Below are 18567 nucleotides of genomic sequence, written 5' to 3'. Positions count from 1 at the left end.
CTGTAAAGCTGGTGGTAGAATGGTCTTGAAAGGCAAACTGGACCAACCTATTAACCAGACTCAGGGTCTTCAGGGGTCACTATCAATTCTGCCTTTATGAGGGTGACAATAGAGAGCAGTGCTCCAAAGTGAAGGACCTTGTTCTTACAGCCTTTCTGTCCTCATGAAACCTTTTTCTCAAGGTTTTCTATGGTCATGGATAACTACTTTATGGCTTTATTTCTTTTAAGAGCCAGTGCCCTGTGAAGGCCAGCAGCTGGCACTAACTGCTGTAGGCAGTTTACTAAAATACTGTCTTTAATCCATACAACACCCTCATCCTACTGCTCAAAAAGGGGTAGGAAGAGCAACCACAAAAATATCAACTTCAGAGAAAGCTTGTTAGCAGACTCCCACCTATTATTTCCAGCCTTCAATGACACTGACCTGCTCTGGCTATTACAGAAGGTGCTCATTACCTGAGAACAATTTCAAACTTTGGGTCAACTACATTCTGAGATCCCACATCCCTGACCAGAGCCCCACTTTAGACTATTGTTCCATGTGACCTGAGGCTGGTGCAAGGATGTGATATGTCCTCAAGCTACTCACCCTTCTTGTCACTCAGTTACCCCTGTCATCTGGCATGATGCCTATCAGCCTGGCCTGCTCTGGGCCTGGGGAAAGCACTGCAGAGCACCCAGCTCCTGAGATCATTGTAGCCCAAAGCAGGGGGTAGCAGGAAGATGAGATTTTGTTCCTTTAGACCCATAGAAGTCATCAATGAGGGTTTTTCTATTCCCATCCTGACCCCTTACAGAGAACTGCAGAAACTGGGCGTGGATGTTAACACTGGCTGTTAATCTGGGTTTTCCATTCAGTCCCTGCAAGACTATCTCCTGGCCCCATGCTAGAGCATGCAGAGGAAGCGGAAGACAAGAAAACAAAGGAGCTTTGCCATCCCACTAATTGCCTCTGCTTGCTCCCTGCATTGCCAGGGCTGCATGACATTACGTAGTCATTCAGTCAGTAAAGTATAGACAAATTGACTATATTTTCATTTGGATTTAGGTTTCAGCCCCACTGCTTTAGAATAATGACCCACGCTGTTAAGCTAACCGGGTGATTTACAGGCTCTCCCACACTGGGTGATCGCTCCTGTTCCACGTCTCGCTCTGGAGGACTGACCTGGCTTGCGGTCTCCTGGGCCCTCCAGCTCGCTGAGACAAACAGGTCGCAGGGAGACAGTCATGTCCTGATGGGCAGTTCATTAGGGAAAGTTGCTGAATTGGAGATTTCTTACACAAAACCAAACAGAAGTTAACTCCTTGCTCACCTCAGCAAGATTCTCCACTGCCCTCCTCTTCCTCAAGTCAGCTTTCCCCAAGACAAACAGCCTCTGCCTTGCTCTGCCTGCAGTGACACGATTCCCAAGCTCAGATTTTGCCAACACAGCTGGGACTATGGACCAAGACTTCATTTATTTGTAGATGTGGGACTATGTTCTGTACCTCAGGCACCCAGCATGGACATAAGTATATCCCTGCCCCCAGTGCTCATGGGATGTATCCTATCCCTGTATCACTCATCACTACTCATCACGCATCCAAGCAGAAGGACATCAAACTCTGGAGAGGATGTTGTTGCCTAAAATACAGCATCCCCACAGCCTTGCCTCTGCCAGGCCAGGGTGAGGCTCCAGCTACCTCCATCAGAATATCTGATAGCCACAATCCAAACCAGTGAGTCAGGGCTAGCCATTCTGCAGTAGATTGCCAGTGTTCTGTCAAGTCAACCAGAAGGATTCAGGACAACACCTCACAGCAGCAATGTAGGACACAATTCACCCGCGTGTCAAAACAGCTCCATGCGTTGCATGTCACTGACACACATCAGGCTTTTTCCTTTGCTCATTAGAGGATTCCAACTTGCACAGGGTGGCTTTTCAGGGAGGATAGTCTTGTTTACTTGACCAAACAGGGGGAGGAAAGAAAACTCAACAACTTTGGACAACACTTTTGTCAACACATACTGCCTTCCCCAGCAGATGAAACAGGCTGCACTCGATGCGCGATATGAATAAGCGATAAGCAATTGACGAGCAAGTGTTCGGGTACCTTGGCAAAAGACTTAATTTGCAACCTGGCACTAAATCAAAGGCTCTGTCAACGGCTGAGCGGCTCTCCCGCATATGCTTGCGTTACCTGGGAAAGCTCTGTCAGGTAAATTTCCACTGAAAGTAATTAGAAGAATCCCCACTGTATAAACTTTGCAGCAAAATTCTGGGCTCCAGGATTTGATTCTCACCAGGGATCCGATATCTGCTCACAGCCTGATTCTTCATCAGAATTAACAGGTGAAGTTTAACACATACACACAAAAATGTTCCACATTTCTTTTTAATGCCTTACCTCTATTTTTGTCTGAAGAGCTGAACTGACAGCTCATGTAATCTTGCAACTGTTGTCTTGTCAGAAAAGCCATAGACTCTGTTTAAATAACCTGGGCTTAATACACACAGTGGGTTGACTTTCTAGATGTGGCATTTATCCTCCCCAGGTTTGAGGGCAACAAAATTTCATGGAGTTGAAGTGTTCCAAAACTTGTCTCCAGGGGCCTAAATAGTAGTTAAATAATACAGCAATGAGCTCAAGAGCTTTCTGTCACCGTGGTACCAGATCAAACCTCCCTTCAGATGGGATTCTGGCTGACCAAGAAAGAAAAAAAATAATCAGAAAATCAGTGTCACCTGGTGGCTGTTCAATGGTCCAGCCTTTCCGGTATCCCTTTGCACACATCCTGAACACTCAACTTCATCACACCCTAATGCTGCCCTCTGCCATGCTTAGCACTTCTTTGTGTCTCCCTGAAAGACATGGTAACCCATCATTCCTCTGCCATTTTCATTGGTCTCCAGCATCTCCCAGTTGACACAGGAAAACAACACCCCTGCACCATCTCCAGGCCAGGCTCCATCTACATCCAAGCCTGGGTGCCCAAAGACAGCACAGGCAACTGTCACCAACCAATGCCCATTGCTGCTATGGAGCACTTACACCTGAAGGAACAGATCTAGGGTGCCTGCAGTAGGGTAAAACCACACACACAGTGTTGAGTAACAGGTGAACACCAACCAGTGCTACCTGCTGTTTCATACACAAATCCACAGAAGTGCTTTTTAAATGGACTTGGGATTTCATTCATGGACCTATTCTGCCTTCTGCCAAGAGGCTGTTTACCAACAGACAACTTAGTTTGAAGTAAAACTTCTGCCTGGCATGAAAAAGCTGAGGATTCAAATCTCAAACACATGAGGTCAGTATGAAAACTGCCACTCTGGTCTGATACCAGGACATCTACCACGAGGGGTACACATTGTTACAGCTCCGGTGGGTTCACTCTCCTTTACTCATCCTGTTGTACATACCAAGTGACCGGGGAACTTCAGCAAACATCTGTGACCCTTATTTTCAGGTAGCAAAAAAACCCTCCCAAATCTCTGTGGGGCATTAAATACAGCAGCCAAAAGAACCATTTGAAACATTCCTACATCTGAAGCAGATAAGGATCATTTAGCCCAGACTCCCTTGTCCTGACTTTCCCTGTGTTCTTAGAATTAGAAAGGTGGGGAGAGAAAAAACTAACCCCATTCATTAAACCAGTTAAGAGCACTACTGCCAGGAAAAGCCGCAGTATTTGTAACCTTAATAATCCAACACACACCTCCAAGCACAGCTCATCTTGGACAAAATAACGTCTGTTTTAAAAGTACCTGCCTCTCCCTAACTTGTCATGGCATTTGTTGACAACCCTATTGAAAGCCGCTCTCAATGCAGCTGTGAAGGATCTTTCAGCACCTCTTTCTCTTTCCTAGACAGTTTTTGAAAGGAAAGGGAGGGAAAAAAAAAGCCATCAATGCAGGGGGAAAAAGGCATCAGCAGCCAACATCAGCTGATGAAGCGTCTCACCTGGGCCCCCAGCACACCGCCTCCAATTAAATCAAAATGGTTTGTTTTTAATGGTCTTTTACACTGACAAGTGGGCTATCATTCCAGGCCTAGAGAGCTGTCAGGGAGCCGAGGCAAATCCTCCGTTGATAATGCCCAATGCTTCCAATTAGGAGCCGAGGCCGCTCCTGGCGCACTAACGATTCCCCAGCCTCCCCCAAGGCCCCTTCGGCGCTGGCTGTTTCGTCTTCCCTCTTCCTCCATCACAAATTACTGACACAAAACGGAGGCGCCCCGGTGCCTCCTCACCACACCGGGCCCCGGCCCTGTTGGATTTAATGAGGCGATGGAAGTTTGTGCGGATCTTCCGCTAAATTCTTTTCTTGTTTGACAGCTGCTTGAGTGTTGACCTTATAAAAGATTTAGTGTTTCTCATTATTTTCTGTCAAGCTTTACAAGTGATAGCTGCACGGAAATCATTTGCATCTCGATGTGCGCGCACGTGGGGTTTTTGTCTGTACGGGGATGCTCGGCACGGCGTGCGTCGGTGTGTACACCCTACCCCTCTTCACATTGTGTATTTTATTCCCTCCCCCCCCCAAAAAAAATATCTATGAACATGGAACTGTTGGGTTTGGGAAGAAAGAGAAAAAAACACAAACAGGAGAGGACTTAAAAGGCCAAGGATTTGTTGGACTGCGGTAAATGAGGGAGGTTTTGAAAAAGGAGTAGAGATTGGTTTCCCGTAAAGAGAGCTCAAGAAAGTGTTTTGTCACCCTCTAAAAGGATTCAGTCGAATGGAAGATGGAAAAACTAGGCTAGGCTAGGTGCTGCTTTGTTGTTAAAGTGGGAAACGGCACAAGGCTGGGAGGCTACCTCTGAGGAGCAGGCAGAGCCAGGCGGGTACTACAAAAGGAATAGGTCCAGCCACATCTCCCTGAAGCCAAGCATGGGTCCTACAAGGGCAGGAGGAGAGCCTGGTGCTGCTTGTCTCTTGCTTCAGCCCTTTTTATGGGCTCTTTCTCAACACCTCCCACAAATCATTACAAACCATTTAATCCAGGTACATTAATTAGCACTTCCACCCAGTAGCTAAGCTTACTGAGCACCCAAGGGTGCTCACAGTGCCCAGCACCTACCTCACCAAGCCCAGCATCAATAGCACCCACAAAGCCTGATTGGTCTCTAGAGTACATGTTCTGCTGCTGTCAGGGGAGCTCTGCCTTCCCTGTACCAGCTTAGTTTTTCTGCCTCCCACATGCTATTTATTAGTCCTCCATTAACATACATGCTACTGCTTGCAACACATACGTGGTTGTACTAATGCTTGACAAGTGATCATTTACAGTCCCCAGATTCAAAACATTATCATAACTGTGAAACCCAATTGAAAATCACACCCAAATATATATTTAAGTTTTAGGAATGATAAGGTGTTTTGTTATTGCCCCTCTAACTCTTTGAAGCAAGCACTGACATTACAACACCCCAGCTGCAAGGGTCCTGCAGGTTTTAATCTGTCAATGACAAATACAATGACCAAGAGCAGAACACTGCACCTAATCAGCAACTGAAAACCATCGCAGTTCTATCATCCTGCAAGGAAAACCACCAAGCTTCTGCCAACAAACTATGTTCCTGCCCTGCTACAGCCAGTGCTCTAAACCCATGGTTCAGACAAAATCCTGGCCTAACAGCCCATGTCCACACCAGAGCAATGGTGAAGATCATCAGCTGCGTCTAGAGGAAGTGTCTTTGGGTTCGTCATTTAGAATACGAATTAGAAGTATCGGAGATGAGGATCCATCACTGGCATTGACTTCTCAACACCAGTCTCTGTCATAGTAAGACCTTTGACCCAAGAACATCCTTATCTTGACTCTAATTTCTAGCCCTCGTTAGGAGAGGGTTCATCATTTTTTAAGCTAGCACTGGTCCCCTGTCCCACACCTGGTGCTTCCCACTTACTCATGCCGAGGGCAGAAGCTGGCATCCCTCACGACTTTGTCAAGGCTCTGCTAACTTTAATTGCTGCCAGTTGTGGCTCAGTGTGACATTGCTCACCTGGGAGCTCTCTACCAAGACTGGAGTGAATGAACTGCTGTCTCCTCCCTGCAGCTTCAACCCAGTCCCAGGCAGAAGTTCCCTTCTGCCCAGATCCCAGCACTGGTGGGCAGGGAGCAGGATGGGAAAGGCAGAGGCACATTCCAGAGAAGCAGCTCTGCTGTCCCTATCTGCAAGCACTGGATTTTAATAACAATCCCAGCTCCGAGGGAATAACTCCTGCATCTTTAATAGGAGGCTGGAGCTGTCCCACATCCCAGGGACTACCCACCTATGTCAGCAGCCCTGGGTTCTGCCTCTCCCACCTTTCCTTCCTGGGGAGCAGTTTATGTCATTGCTGCTACTTGTGAGAAAGCAAAAACATCCAGAAACAACTGTCTGAAGTTAGGCACTGAAATGCATACGTAAGTACCTGCGCGCCTTCCTCCAGAGAGGGGGAATAGCTAACTACGCTTTGTTTGTCTTGATTAATGAGATCACTAGCGAGCTTTCCAGGGCAAAGACGCCGGTGTATTTTTACATATGCAAAACCTGACATCCAGCCAGCCTGAGCAGGGTGGGGGAGGCAGCTCCGCACATCCACACAAGGCAGATGTAGGGCACAGGGTATTGCGCTGGGGCAGATAAACCCCTTCCACCCCGTGGTAAAACCACTCCATGCGCACCTCAGTAACTCTGCATTTACTGTGCAAGCCTGCTGCATGCAGCTGTGTGCAAGCAGCACCCCAAAGGGTGCTCACCCCAAAGGGCCCAGGGACCTTTCTCTTCCAGAAGATCTTGAGACATCACACAACCAACACAGCGCAGTAAGACTGCAGGATCTTGTTACTAGGGCAGAATAAGCATCTCCTGAAGTCAATCAGATGACTTCCCCTTTCTTTGTCTTGGGATTTGCTCACCCATCACCACCACACCAAAGGTGATTCCTGGGGAAAGGCTGCTTCTGTGTTCATTGGCCAGGTCATGCAAGAGCCCCTGATAGGCTCTGGACCCATCCTGGCCCCCCAGTGAAGCACACAAGTCCCCTGTTGTAGAAAACCAGCCATATTTATTTCAGGGTCCACCCTAAGGTGTGAGAGCATTTGGAAACATCACACAACCAACACAGCACAGTGAGGCTGCAGGATCTTGTTACTAGGGCAGAACAAGCATCTCCTGAAGTCAATCAGAAAACTAGCCCTCTTTTCAAACAGGCTGTGTTTAACTTCAGCTGGAGCAGCACCTCCCAAACAGGCAAAACCCTTGTGCTAATCCAGTCCTCTTGCTGCTTGTGCCACAAGCTGTTTTCTCTGGCTGGCTGCTCACTGTAACCACTTGTGTATCTGCTCCTTCTCTTACAGGTCAAGCCTCACCTCAGTACTCTTCCAGACCATCAGGCTCGTCAAAAGGCATTCAGTGCCACCCATTGAGGGGTGTCTGTGGGACACGGGCCCCAAAAGAGCCACACAGAACTGTGCTGGGCATCACAGCCCTTGGACCCTGTGACCGCCATAGGCAATAGGCTTTCTGTCTTTGAAAGTGTGCTAATGTAGATATAGCCAAATAAATCATATATTTGAAAGGGAATGATTCTGCCTCAGCCTGTTCATTGCTTTGTATCAGTCACACAACACCTTTACTCAGTCTGATCAGCACAATTCCCATCATGCTCAAAGTCACAGCACTCACACCAGCACAGCCTCAGAGGGAAAACTGTTCATTCTGCACAATTATATTAAATGCAACCATATCCCAACTGATATCAAGTCCATAATATCTCATAATCCATCAGTTCTTCTCATTTCTGTGCCAAATAAGCTTCCCATCACTGCCTAATTCAGCAAAGCCTGTGTGAAGGCATCTAAACATCTGCTTTGAGCACTCTGCCAAAGCAAGGCCTCACCACAGAGCCATGCCTCCTCTTGAGGACGGCTCCAGCCTGTTTCCACACCTACCCTCAAATAGCTGCTGGTGTCCCTAAGGGCAGAGCCACTTCAAGCACTTGCTGCACAAACTCCTCCAACACCAACTCAGCAGCACTGCACCCAAACCCCAGCTCGGTGCTAACACGTGTAAAACCCATCTCCTACCAACAGGGCATTTCACCTTAAGAAAAGATCACTTGGCAACAACTGTGATTAACTGTGCATCTCCAAGATTGCTCAAGGAATAATTAGTTACTCCTATGGAATCTGCTCCTCGCATCTATTGCTATAGCTCAGGCTGTACCACATAATATTTAAGTCAAATGGTAGCTTTCAGGTTTCACGTTCAACAGCCTGTTAGCACTTGGAGCCAAACTTTTAAACCCAAACCTCAAAAAGCAGAACACTTCATAACGTTAAACTTCATTGTTCAAGGCACGATAACAAACGGAGCTGCAAGGGCAGCTTTCCTTACCTCTTTCAGGACAAGGAAGGCTCCACAGCTGCTGCTCTGGCATTTCCCATGCTCCCTTAGGGGCAGCTCCTGCCTCAATCTGCTTTTTATACAGGGAAGCAGTTGGAGCAAACTCTACCCTGCCCACACCTGAGCTGAGGGAGAAAGGAATCACCTGCTCCACACAGGGGAAACCCTGGTACCTGGGTCCTTCTATATAGTGCAGGCCTCTAAATAGAACCCATCTGACGTAACCAGGAGGATGACAGTACGGTTTGCTGGGCTGGCACGGTTGGATTATAACTGGACACCTTTCCCACTCCCCAGGGAAGGGGAGCTGGGCCTTAACTACTTGTCCTGCCAAAGATGGCACAGTTAATGCGTGTGTGAGAAACACAGCCCGAGCCTTGCCCCACTGCCCACCAGGAGCCACCTCCAGCCCTTCCTCCAGCCACAGCATCTGTGCCCACCTGCACAAACTGCTCAGGTCCTTGGGGTCCACAGAGGGATGAAAGAACCCCCGGGGAGTCCTGCACCCCTGGAAAAGGGCTGCCCAAGGAACCTGCTGTGAACCAGGCCCATGGAGACCTCCTGGCCTGGGACAGCTCCAAGCCAGCAAAGACACCAGAACCCGAAAACCAACGGCAGAGCCAAACAAAGCGCGTTCAGGAGGAGAAGCGGCTCGGGGGGGGCTCGGAGCTGACAGAGCCGCCCCAAGCGGGCCCCCCCTCACCCTGCCCCAGCCATGCCCGGTCCCGAGCTCCGGCGGCTCCTTGTCCTGCAGTGACACCCACCGGCAGAGGGGATTTCAGCGCAGCCGCAGGTTCCCCACCGCCGGGCCCTGCTCCTCCCCGGCACTGAGACCCCCGCTGTTCCCCCCCCCCCCCCATTTCTATCGTCCCCTCACACCCCGAGCGGCTCTGCCCTCCGCTGTCTCACGAAGGCACCTTCGCTTCCTCACCGGAGCATCCCAGCGAAGCCCGTCCCCTCTGAGCATCCCTCCCTGCGCCCGCCTGGGCACGGCCTCTGCGAGCACCCAGCTTGGCTCCCGATTGAGATTCAGTAGAGCGGAGCCCCCCGGGAGTTTCCTCCCTCAGCCAGACCCTTCCGGATGCCGCTCTGGCACCACCAGCAGATGCTTCTGGACTAACTCTTGATGCGGTCACGGCCACAGCTCGGCAGCCCATTGCCCTCCAGACCATGGTCCAGCCCCCAGCCCCATCAGGGCTCCCCCTGCACCCCAGACCCCTCCTGGAACACTTGGAGTCAGCCCTGTTCTGTAGCCCCAGGACCAAACCTGCACTGGTGACTGTGCCAGGAGAGCCTGACCGTGTCCGTCCGCAGCACCGGATCCTGGCAAAGCTGCCAGAGTCCTAAAGCCAACCTGGGGTACAACTGGGGCTTGTGAGGAACTGGAAACCAAACTGACACCAGGGATCCCCTCTTGTCTGTTCCATGCCTGTGTACTTGGGAACTGGAACAGTCTAGAAAATGGGGTTTAAAGGCAGACACACGCAGGGAAGGCAGGGGAAGCAGTGTACACTGTTCAGTGGTCTGTACACGGGATTTCCTATCTGTGCTGGGAGCCACAGACAGATCATTTGAAGCCCACTTATCAAGTGATGCAGGGGACACACCACATATGGGCAGGATGAGTCACGTCTCTGCCTTGGGGAATCTAGTTTTGAGAGAAAAAAAAAACAGAAACAAAAACGAAAGCCACCTTAATAATAATAACAATAATAATAATGATTCATATTAATTCATGTCAGTCCCACTGCCATTAGAACATGAGAAAAAAAGTGCATGTGTAGCTCCAAGTATGGCCTAGGGGTGACAGTCTCTGTCCCCAGGGCCTTGGCCAAGGGTGGCATAATACAGTGTCCACTCAGGAATGAGGACTGGACCCCCCACACACACCAAAACCTTGCCCAGCACCAGAGAGTGGGCCTGATCTGGAAACTTTCTTGTGAAGGTAGGTGCTTTATTCAAGGGAAGGAAATACAGCGGCAGACCCACCAACCCAGCCCTGTCTCTGCACGGCTGATCCAAATCCTGATTCCAAACCCACTCCCAGGCCTGCGGCTGCCTCTGGTCCCATCCTTAACACAGACTCAGTGCTGGTCCTGATCCCAGTGCCAATCTCCATCCCAAATGGGTCTATTGGTTGCACAGGGAGGCAGCCAGTGCCAACACAGTTGCACTGCAAAGAGGTGGGAAACCCCTTTGGGGTCTCAGCCCCTTCTCACTGGGAGCCGTTCCTGCACACCCATCGCTTTGGTCCTGCCCAGCGGATGCTGCAAAACCGCTCCCCGGCAGCTCAGAACCCTTCAGCCCGGTCCCTGGCATCGCCGTGCCAGGGGGAGAAAGACGGGGCCGAGCAGCAGCGGGATCCCGGGCAGGGGGCATAGACCGGCCCCGGGCGGTGCCGATTTTGTCCCTGGGCTTATCCTCCTGCAAGGCTCTTTTGTTCCTCTGCCCCGATCCCAGCCGGCCCCGAGCCTGCAGGGCCGAGGGCAAGGAGGTGCTGGGGCCCTGCCTGCGCCGCTGCCCGACAGCTGGCAGCCGGGCTTCCCGGGGGGGGGGGGGAGGCTCTCCCCTTCTTGATCGCCTCCAAGCTGCCGGCCAAGGGCGGCTTTGGAAGAGGGACAAGATGCATCTGCCTGGCCGGGAAGGTGGGGAACAGAGGAAATCGAGTCTTTGAGATATAACCGGCGACACCGCTTTCGAGCGGCGCAGCTCCACGCACCCGGGCGTGGACATTTTACTCGTCTCCACGGGAAGGGTCTACCCGCAGGAAAAGCCCCTAAATGAGCCCGCGAGGAGGAAGCAGGAGCCGCTGTGACCGGGAGAAGGTGGGAGTCCGGACGGGGAAACCAACAGCAACAAAACCCCGCGACGTGGCGGGAGGGAGGAAACTTGGTGTCTCCGGGAGAAACGGGCAGGGAACGGGCAGGGCGCGCTGGGCACACCGAGGGTTATTTAAAACGGGATGGACGTCAGGAAAAATGCGCCCCGAGCGCGGTCCCTTCCCAGTCGCACCGGTAGGCACCGCCGCTGGGCGCTGGGAGGGCGGGAGGAGCGGCCCCGGCTCCGGGAGGCGATGCCCGGTCCCCGGCTGCCCGCACTCGAGGAGCATCCTGCTTCCTCGCAACGGGTTTTGAGGGGATTCAACGAAATTCGCAGCTCCGAGGCTCACCGCGGGCTGGGAGCAGCCGCCTCTGCACTGGGGCTCTGGGGGGGAGGGGGCTTCGGTGCTTTCCCTTTTCTTTATTTCTTTTGATTTTTTTTTATTTAATTTTTAAATTTTATTTTAAGGCCCAGAAAAACTTTCCCTACCCGGGAGGGACCCTCAGACCGGTTAACTGCGGGGGGGGGGGGGGAGGGCGGCGAGCAGAGCGCAGTAACCCTTTGACAGCCTCCCCTTCTCTACCCCACATCTCCCCCCCTGGAATCCCCCCGCAGCTAATCATCCCATTACGAGCCCCATCAGCGGAATAATGACAGCCAAAGAGGGCGGAAACCGCCCGGAAAGCGGGGGGACCAGGGCAGCAATTAATTCCCGTTAATGAACCTGCAAGGTGTCGCCGCCGGGGAGTGACACCCCCAAACACGCGGCGGCCAATGGGCGCGTTCTTCCCGGGGGGGCCGGGGTCCCCCCGCTAACGGGGCAAAGCGCTTGGGGGTTCCTCCCCTTGAGCCCCCCCCCGAGCGCGGTTCCTGCCGCTGTCCGAGGTGCTGATGGCTCCGCCGGCCCCGCGGTGACTCCGGTTCCCCCCCCCCGCCGGGTGCTGTCCGAGGTGCTGGTGGGAAGGGGGGCGCCGCGGCGGCCCGACGGCTGGCCACCCCCTCCGCCCTCCCCTCGCCCTTCCCCATCGATTTCTGGATCATTAAGCGGTTAAGGCGCTGCGAAGCATCACTATCGATCGCTGCCTCCCCACCTCCGGCTGGGAGCCCCCCAGGCTGCCCCCCAGGCCCGCGCCACCGCGGCCCCGGGCGAGGGTGGGGTGGCCGGGTAAGGGGCCGGGGCCCCGGGTGAGGTTGGGGTCCGTCCCCTCTCACCCCACCCCCTTCGCGGCCAAAGTTTGACTCTGCCTTCCTCTCCCCCCTTCTTCTGTCTGTCTGTCTGTGAGTGCAGCTGGGCGCGATGCTGAAGACGGAGCAGCCCTGGATCTAACGCGCGGCGCCTCGGAGAGCCTTGCAGCAATTGTGGCCCGGATCCCAGGCTGAACTTTGCGCTTTCGTTTTCTTTTTACCCTTTTTAAATTTTTTTTTTTCCTTTTTTAAATTTTTTTTTGTTCAATTTTTCGTTTTCCCTCCTGTTATTGTTAACTATCGTTACCAAACCGCTTCCGCCGCACCCTCCCTGCCAATGCCCGTGTGAGCGCCGGCACCTCGCGGGGGCCATGGAGGGCTCCACCGGGTTTGGGATCGATTCCATCCTCTCCCACCGAGCCAGCAGCCCGGCCGTGCCCAAGGGGGACCCGCTGGTGGGCGACGGCCGGTCCCCGCTAGAGCTGAGCCCCCGCTCGGAGGGCAGCAGCGGGTGCCCCTCGCCCCGCTCGCCGGGCCGCGAGTGCCTGGAGGCGGCGGTGCCGCGGCAGGGCCTGGATGCGCTCCTCCAGCCGGGGCAGGTCTCGGCCCCCTCCCAGTCCCGGACCGTCACCTCCTCCTTCCTCATCCGAGACATCCTGGCCGACTGCAAGCCCCTGGCCGCCTGCGCTCCTTACTCCAGCACCAATGGACCTCACGGCGGGCAGGAGCCGGCGGGCAGGATCCCCACCAAGCCCGGCGAGGACTTTCGGGAGAAGATGGAGAAAAACACCAGCAGCTCCTCCTCGGACTCAGAGTACAAAGGTAAGAGCCGCGCACTCCGCCGGGCTCTGCGCGGCCGCCTCTACACGAAGCCTCCGGCGGCACCAGAGCTTCCCGGTGCGCCGGGAGCTCACTGCGGAGCCGCCCCGGTAATGAGGAACGGCGGCACCGGTCGTCTCCGAAAAGACCGCGGGGTCGGCACCAACTTGGGAAAACTTGGGGGGGCTCGGCGGGGCTTGAGCCGGTGGAAGGGGCTGGGGCGATCGGCACTTGAGTAAACGCGCCCGGAGGATGCGCGGGCGGCTTTCCGCAGGGAAGATCCGGCTGTTCCATTCCTTCTCGCGGGGAAAGAGGAGAAGCGGGGACGGAATTCTGATGGGGAAAAAAAAAAAAGCAGGGAAAAGAAAACAACAATAAAATAATCGCGGGTTTTCCGGGTATTTCCCGCTCTAGGAGAAACGAAGAAGAAATTCGGCGGGGGTTGATTCGATTTGTGTTATTTACATTATTATTCTGAGATGGTTTAAAACCGAGCACGACAGACAGAGAGCCCCGGGCCGCATCCACCGCGGCTGCTCGCCCCGGACCGGGGGCTCGGGCTTCCCGGGCCCTTGCGGCCCCTTCCCGGGCACGGGAACGGCACGGGGTGGGTTGGGGTCGGTCCTCGCTCCCCCAACACCCCTGCAGAAACTTTCACCCGGGAAAAGAGTTTCCTGAGTGCTTGGGAGGGGAAGGAGCGGGTCCCCATCGGGGGCAGAGAGGGGAGGTGATGGCACCGTGCGGGACCGCTGGATTTGCGGGATGCTGATAGGAAATTGGCAGGATAGGCCGAGCCTGGGATCGGACCCGCCGCTTTGCAGGGCCACGGTTGAGAGCAGCCGCGGTTCCCATCTTGGCCGTTGTTTTCGCCTCCTACATCCCCCCCTCCCCGAATTCCTTCATCTTTCCTCTCCTTCCCCCAAATCGCCGAGAGGAGAAGGAAGAGAGGGAAGAGAAGAACCGCGGGGTCCCCGCGTCTCCCTGAGCCGGCAGAGCTCAGGCTGGGGGGGTCCAGTTTGAGAGGGGGACCGTTACCTCTGGGCTCCTCTCCTGCCCCTGTAACGGGGCAGCCACGGCCCCGGTGAAAAGACCGCTTAAATGGGGAAAAAACATCCCTTATATAGGGGGGTGAAACAACATGCCTTAAATGGGGGGAAAACACAGTTAAAATGGGGGGAAAATGCCCCTTAAATGGGGAGAAACACCGCTTAAAACAAGGGAAAAACATCCCTTACATGGTGAGAAAAAACCACACCTTTAAATGGGGGGGTGAAACAACACACTTTAAATGGGGCAAAACAACATCTTAAATGTGGAGGAAACCACAGTTTAAATGAGGGTAAAACCACCTCGTAGACGAGGGTAAAACCAGCCTTTAGTGGGGCAGCCGGTGAAGGTCCCCGCTCCAGCTCGATCCTTTATTTTTTTTGCTGCTTTGGAAATCCCTGTTTCTGGGGGCAAATCGCCCCCGATTTACTCTGCAAAGGGGCTGCGGGGCTGGGCCTAACCCGCGGCGGCAGCGGCAGGATTTGACTCGTGCCAAAACGCAAAGCCATAAAGTAATATATATATAATTATATGTAAAATCATCGGTTTAGCCAGGAGCAGGGGAGGAAGATGCGGGGCCGCCACAGAGCTCAGCCCTTCGCAGGCAGGAAGTTTTCGGAGCCCAGGGGTAGCCCGGGGAGCCGGGCCCCGCTTTCCTCCGCGGCAAACTCCGCACAAACTTTCGAGCCTTTCCCGCGGGGGGAGCGGGACCGGGACCCCCCGCCCGGTCCGGTCCGGCCAGGTCCGGATGCTGCTTTCCCCGGGAACCGGAGCCCGTCTCCGCGCTCATCCCGAGCCGTGCCCGCTCGGCAGTTCTGGTTGAAGGGTTCCGCTCCCCGGTGGCTCAATTAACCGGATTATTGTCTTCCTACAGAGAGAAATCAGCCCGGCCCCGCCACCAGCGAATTTAACATAAACCCTGTAAAAACCCCAACCGCTGCCGATTTGTACAACCCGAGCCCGTTCGCTCCATCCTCTCCTCCAGGAGCGCGGGCAAGGCGAGCACGAACGGGGCTTTATTTTTGCCCAATCTTTTTGTTTCTGCTCGGAAATATCCCCTTCCCTTACTTAACGTTTCGCTGCGGAAACTCCCGCACCGCTCCGCCGGTGCCCATGCACCGACCGCGGTAACGAACGGCAGCCAGCCCGCCTCAATCCGCGGGTTTAAAGGTAAATAACAGCCCGGCCGCAGGCTTGCGGAGCCTCTTCCCCCGTATTTCGTTGTGCGCTAGGGAGAAGGGAGGTTTGCTCCGGGCCCCGGCAACATCCCCCGGGGTTCCTCAGCAGAGGGCAAGGAGCGGCTTCCCCTCCAAAAATGGGGGCTCCTGATTTTCATTTTGGGTTGCGTTTGGTTTGGGTATGAAAAAAATAATAAAAGGGGAAAAAAATGAAGAAAAAAAGAAAAAAAAAAAAAAGAGAGAAAAGGGAAAGGACAACAAAATACAACAATAACACCCAAGCATCGAGAAAGCTGTTGGGTTTGGGGGTACACCCCGAGGGTGCTGCCCCGTGGGAAACGTGGGGCGCAGGGCCCCGGGTAGGAGCGCGGCCGGGCCGGGGCTCCCCCCATCACCCGGGTCCTTGGGACGGGGAAAAGTCGGTCCCGGCTGGGGAACCCCGTGGGCAGCCGGGATTAACATTTACAAACGTGGCCTGAGCCCGGCTCCTCCGCCTCAGGGCTGCAGTGGGGACCCCCTCTTTTGAGGGTGTTTCTCTTCCCTTCCTGCCCTGACCTGGCCTCTCTTCCTCCCCCTCGGCTCAGTGAAAGAAGAAGGGGACCGAGAGATCTCCAGCTCCCGGGACAGCCCCCCGGTGCGGCTGAAAAAGCCGCGCAAAGCCCGCACCGCCTTCACCGACCATCAGCTGGCCCAGCTGGAGCGCAGCTTCGAGCGGCAGAAGTACCTGAGCGTGCAGGACAGGATGGAGCTGGCCGCCTCCCTCAACCTCACCGACACGCAGGTGAAAACCTGGTACCAGAACAGAAGGTAATAAAGCACCGTTCCCTCCTGCTCACAGAGATGGGGTCACATCCTGATCCCCTTTCCCGGCCCCACACCTCTAAACCAGGCAGGGCAACCCGCAGCCACCCGGCGGGACGTCTCTCCTGGCACCAGCAGAGGTGCGGTGTGTCGTTCTCCCACCGGAGGCCTTTTATCCCAAAACAAAGAGGAAATCGATGCCGAGGAGGGGCAGGTTTGGGGGTACAATCCGTGCCCCCAGCCCCGACAAGGCGGGGAGGCAGAACCGGGCTTTCCAGCTAAACACAACAGCATAACACATCGGCCCATTAATTATAGATACCAATTACTGCTTTGGGCATCAATAATTAACACCCTTTACAGTAATTACACAATTATTATTATGATGAACAATTTACGGGTGGAAATAGGTTTAGCGCTTCAGCGCAAAATCTGTGGAAAGGCTGGAGGTGAGGGACGGCTTCGGTGGATTTATCCGGACATCCCCAGCCCCATCACTGCCACCTCCGCGAAACGAGGGACCCTCGGCTGCACCACTCCTCCCTCCCGGACCCTCCCTCACCCCGGGTTTTAGCACACCCCAAACCTCTCCCCCGCATTTCCAGCCCCCTTCACCACCAGCAAAGATCCGCGACTTAGCAACACGTTGGGGGTTCGTGTATACGTACCTACAGACACATCATACATATACATATACATATACATATACATATACATATACGTATACATATACATGGCACAAACGAATACCCCCGCCACACTGCCCTACGCGTGTCCCCCGCCGGCCTCCCGCAGCCTCCAGGCCCGGCCCCGGTAGCCCCGTCCCGGGTCGGCGGTCCCGGAGCCCCGGGCGGCGGAGCGGAGCTGCCGGGGCCTCGGGCCGGAGCATCGCGGCAGCAGCCGCAGCATCACCCGTGCCCGGCGGCGGGGGCACCGCTGGGGGATCCCGCGGGCCACACGCGGTCCGTAACTCGTAACCTGGAATTCACAGCCCCGGAAGGGACCCAAATGCTGCTCGCGGTTTGTACCGCAGGGGGTTACACCCCGACATCGCGTCCCCATCGGGCTGCGGCTCCGGTGCCTCCGGAGGCTGTTTGGGCGCTCACGCCGGGCTGGCGCGGCGGGGACAGCAGCGAGAGGAGCCCCTCGCTCCGTTAACAGGGTCTATGTCCCCCCCCCAGTGAACTGGTCCCACCCATCGCATCCAATTGCATCCCGTCCCTGCCGTCCAGGGGGACTGGCCCCGGGAACCAGCGGCGGGGAGAGGGATGCACAAGGAAAAGGGGTCTGCAAAGGGTAAAAAGAGCGGCTTTTGGAGCATCCTTCTTGACCCTTTCTCTCGATTTGTTCCCCGCCCAGGACCAAGTGGAAAAGGCAGACGGCGGTGGGCCTGGAGCTGCTGGCCGAGGCTGGCAACTACTCTGCTCTCCAGAGGATGTTCCCCTCGCCCTACTTCTACCCACAGAGCCTGGTCTCCAACCTGGACCCCAGCGCCGCTCTCTACCTGTACCGCGGACCCAGCGCGCCGCCCCCTGCCCTACAGAGACCCTTGGTGCCCCGCATCCTCATCCACGGACTGCAGGGCGGCAGCGAGCCCCCGCCGCCCCTGCCCCCGCTGCCCGGCGTCCTGCCCCGGGCCGCGCAGCCCCGGTGAGCCCCGGCCGCCCGGGCAGCCCCACCGGCACCCAACCGGGCTGGAGGGGGCCACCCCGCCTCTGGGGCAGCGGGCAAGCGACAGACTCCCGCTCACCCCGCAGTATACATATATATATATATATAAATGAGACCTCTCCCCCCTCCTTTTTATAAGTATATATATAAAGAACGCAAGAAGCAAGGACAGGTCTGGCAGGACGGAGAGCCGGAGACCTGCCCCCATCCCCGTGTGTCCCCCGCCCGGAGCTCGGGCAGGGACCGGCTCTCCCGGGGGGGGTCTTTGCCTCTCCGCCTCTCCCCAAGGACCGCGGTGGGGACCGAGCTCCCCCGTCACGGACGGCTCCGCCTCCCGCGGCTCCCCGGTACCGAGGCACCGGTCCCGCCGCAGGGGAAGGGAGAGGGGAACCGGTGGCCCGAACGGAGGCTTTGGGACGTCCGTAACTACAAATAAAGACAAAAAAAAGAGGGGGGAAAGCGGCAAAATGTAAATAAACTGCGCAAAATGTACATGAATTATTTATTTGTGAACCCCGAGGGCGTATTTGTGTAAGTGATTCTTGTCAGTCTGTATCCCGGGGCCGGCCCGGCCGGGGCGGGGGGGGGGGGGGGGGTCCCGGGGCGCCGCTCCCGCTCCCCGCTCCTTTTTTAAATGTGGAAATAAAACTTCTTTACAAACAAACGGG

General features: G+C 55.0%; 2 protein-coding genes and 1 long non-coding RNA gene across 5 annotated transcripts in view; 2 read left to right on the top strand and 1 right to left on the bottom strand.

Annotated features, from left to right (window-relative positions):
- Positions 1–7552, top strand: part of CFAP77 (cilia and flagella associated protein 77) — a 59728-nt gene extending 52176 nt beyond the window's left edge. Inside the window, exon 6 of the mRNA XM_061476623.1 lies at positions 7331–7552. Within this exon, the coding sequence (XP_061332607.1) occupies positions 7331–7399 (69 nt within the window). The 3' untranslated portion in view covers positions 7400–7552. The remainder of the gene's footprint in view (positions 1–7330) is intronic.
- LOC133281271 (uncharacterized) overlaps positions 1–8439 on the bottom strand; it is a 53077-nt gene extending 44638 nt beyond the window's left edge. Inside the window, exon 1 of the long non-coding RNA XR_009747446.1 lies at positions 8370–8439. This is a non-coding gene — a long non-coding RNA (uncharacterized LOC133281271). The remainder of the gene's footprint in view (positions 1–8369) is intronic.
- Positions 8440–10537: 2098 nt separating this feature from the next.
- On the top strand, positions 10538–18567 carry BARHL1 (BarH like homeobox 1). Of its 3 annotated transcripts, none has more exons than XM_061476676.1 (4): positions 10538–11203; positions 12487–13205; positions 16012–16234; positions 17588–18567. In XM_061476676.1, the coding sequence occupies exons 2-4, from the start codon at positions 12755–12757 to the stop codon at positions 17880–17882; spliced, it is 969 nt and encodes a 322-aa protein (XP_061332660.1). In that variant the 5' UTR covers positions 10538–11203; positions 12487–12754; the 3' UTR covers positions 17883–18567. The 3 variants fall into 3 exon arrangements, with proteins under 3 accessions (XP_061332660.1, XP_061332661.1, XP_061332659.1); XM_061476677.1 differs by lacking the exon at positions 10538–11203 and adding an exon at positions 11784–12363; XM_061476675.1 differs by lacking the exon at positions 10538–11203 and having other exon boundaries at positions 11784–13205.

The sequence above is a fragment of the Pezoporus flaviventris genome, unplaced genomic scaffold, assembly GCF_033815535.1.
Source record: "Pezoporus flaviventris isolate CSIRO_AGI_PZ_B2104156 unplaced genomic scaffold, CSIRO_AGI_Pfla_v1 ptg000097l, whole genome shotgun sequence".
Taxonomy (NCBI): domain Eukaryota; kingdom Metazoa; phylum Chordata; class Aves; order Psittaciformes; family Psittacidae; genus Pezoporus; species Pezoporus flaviventris.
This window is presented reverse-complemented; position numbering and strand designations above follow the sequence as displayed.

Bases quoted from the DNA above. Each gene is read 5' to 3' on its own strand.
- BARHL1 (XM_061476676.1), top strand. From the start codon at position 12,755: ATGGAGGGCTCCACCGGGTTTGGGATCGATTCCATCCTCTCCCACCGA. The intron at 13,206-16,011 runs GTAAGAGCCGCG...CCCTCGGCTCAG, and splicing joins CTCGGACTCAGAGTACAAAG to TGAAAGAAGAAGGGGACCGA. The intron at 16,235-17,587 runs GTAATAAAGCAC...TTCCCCGCCCAG, and splicing joins ACCTGGTACCAGAACAGAAG to GACCAAGTGGAAAAGGCAGA.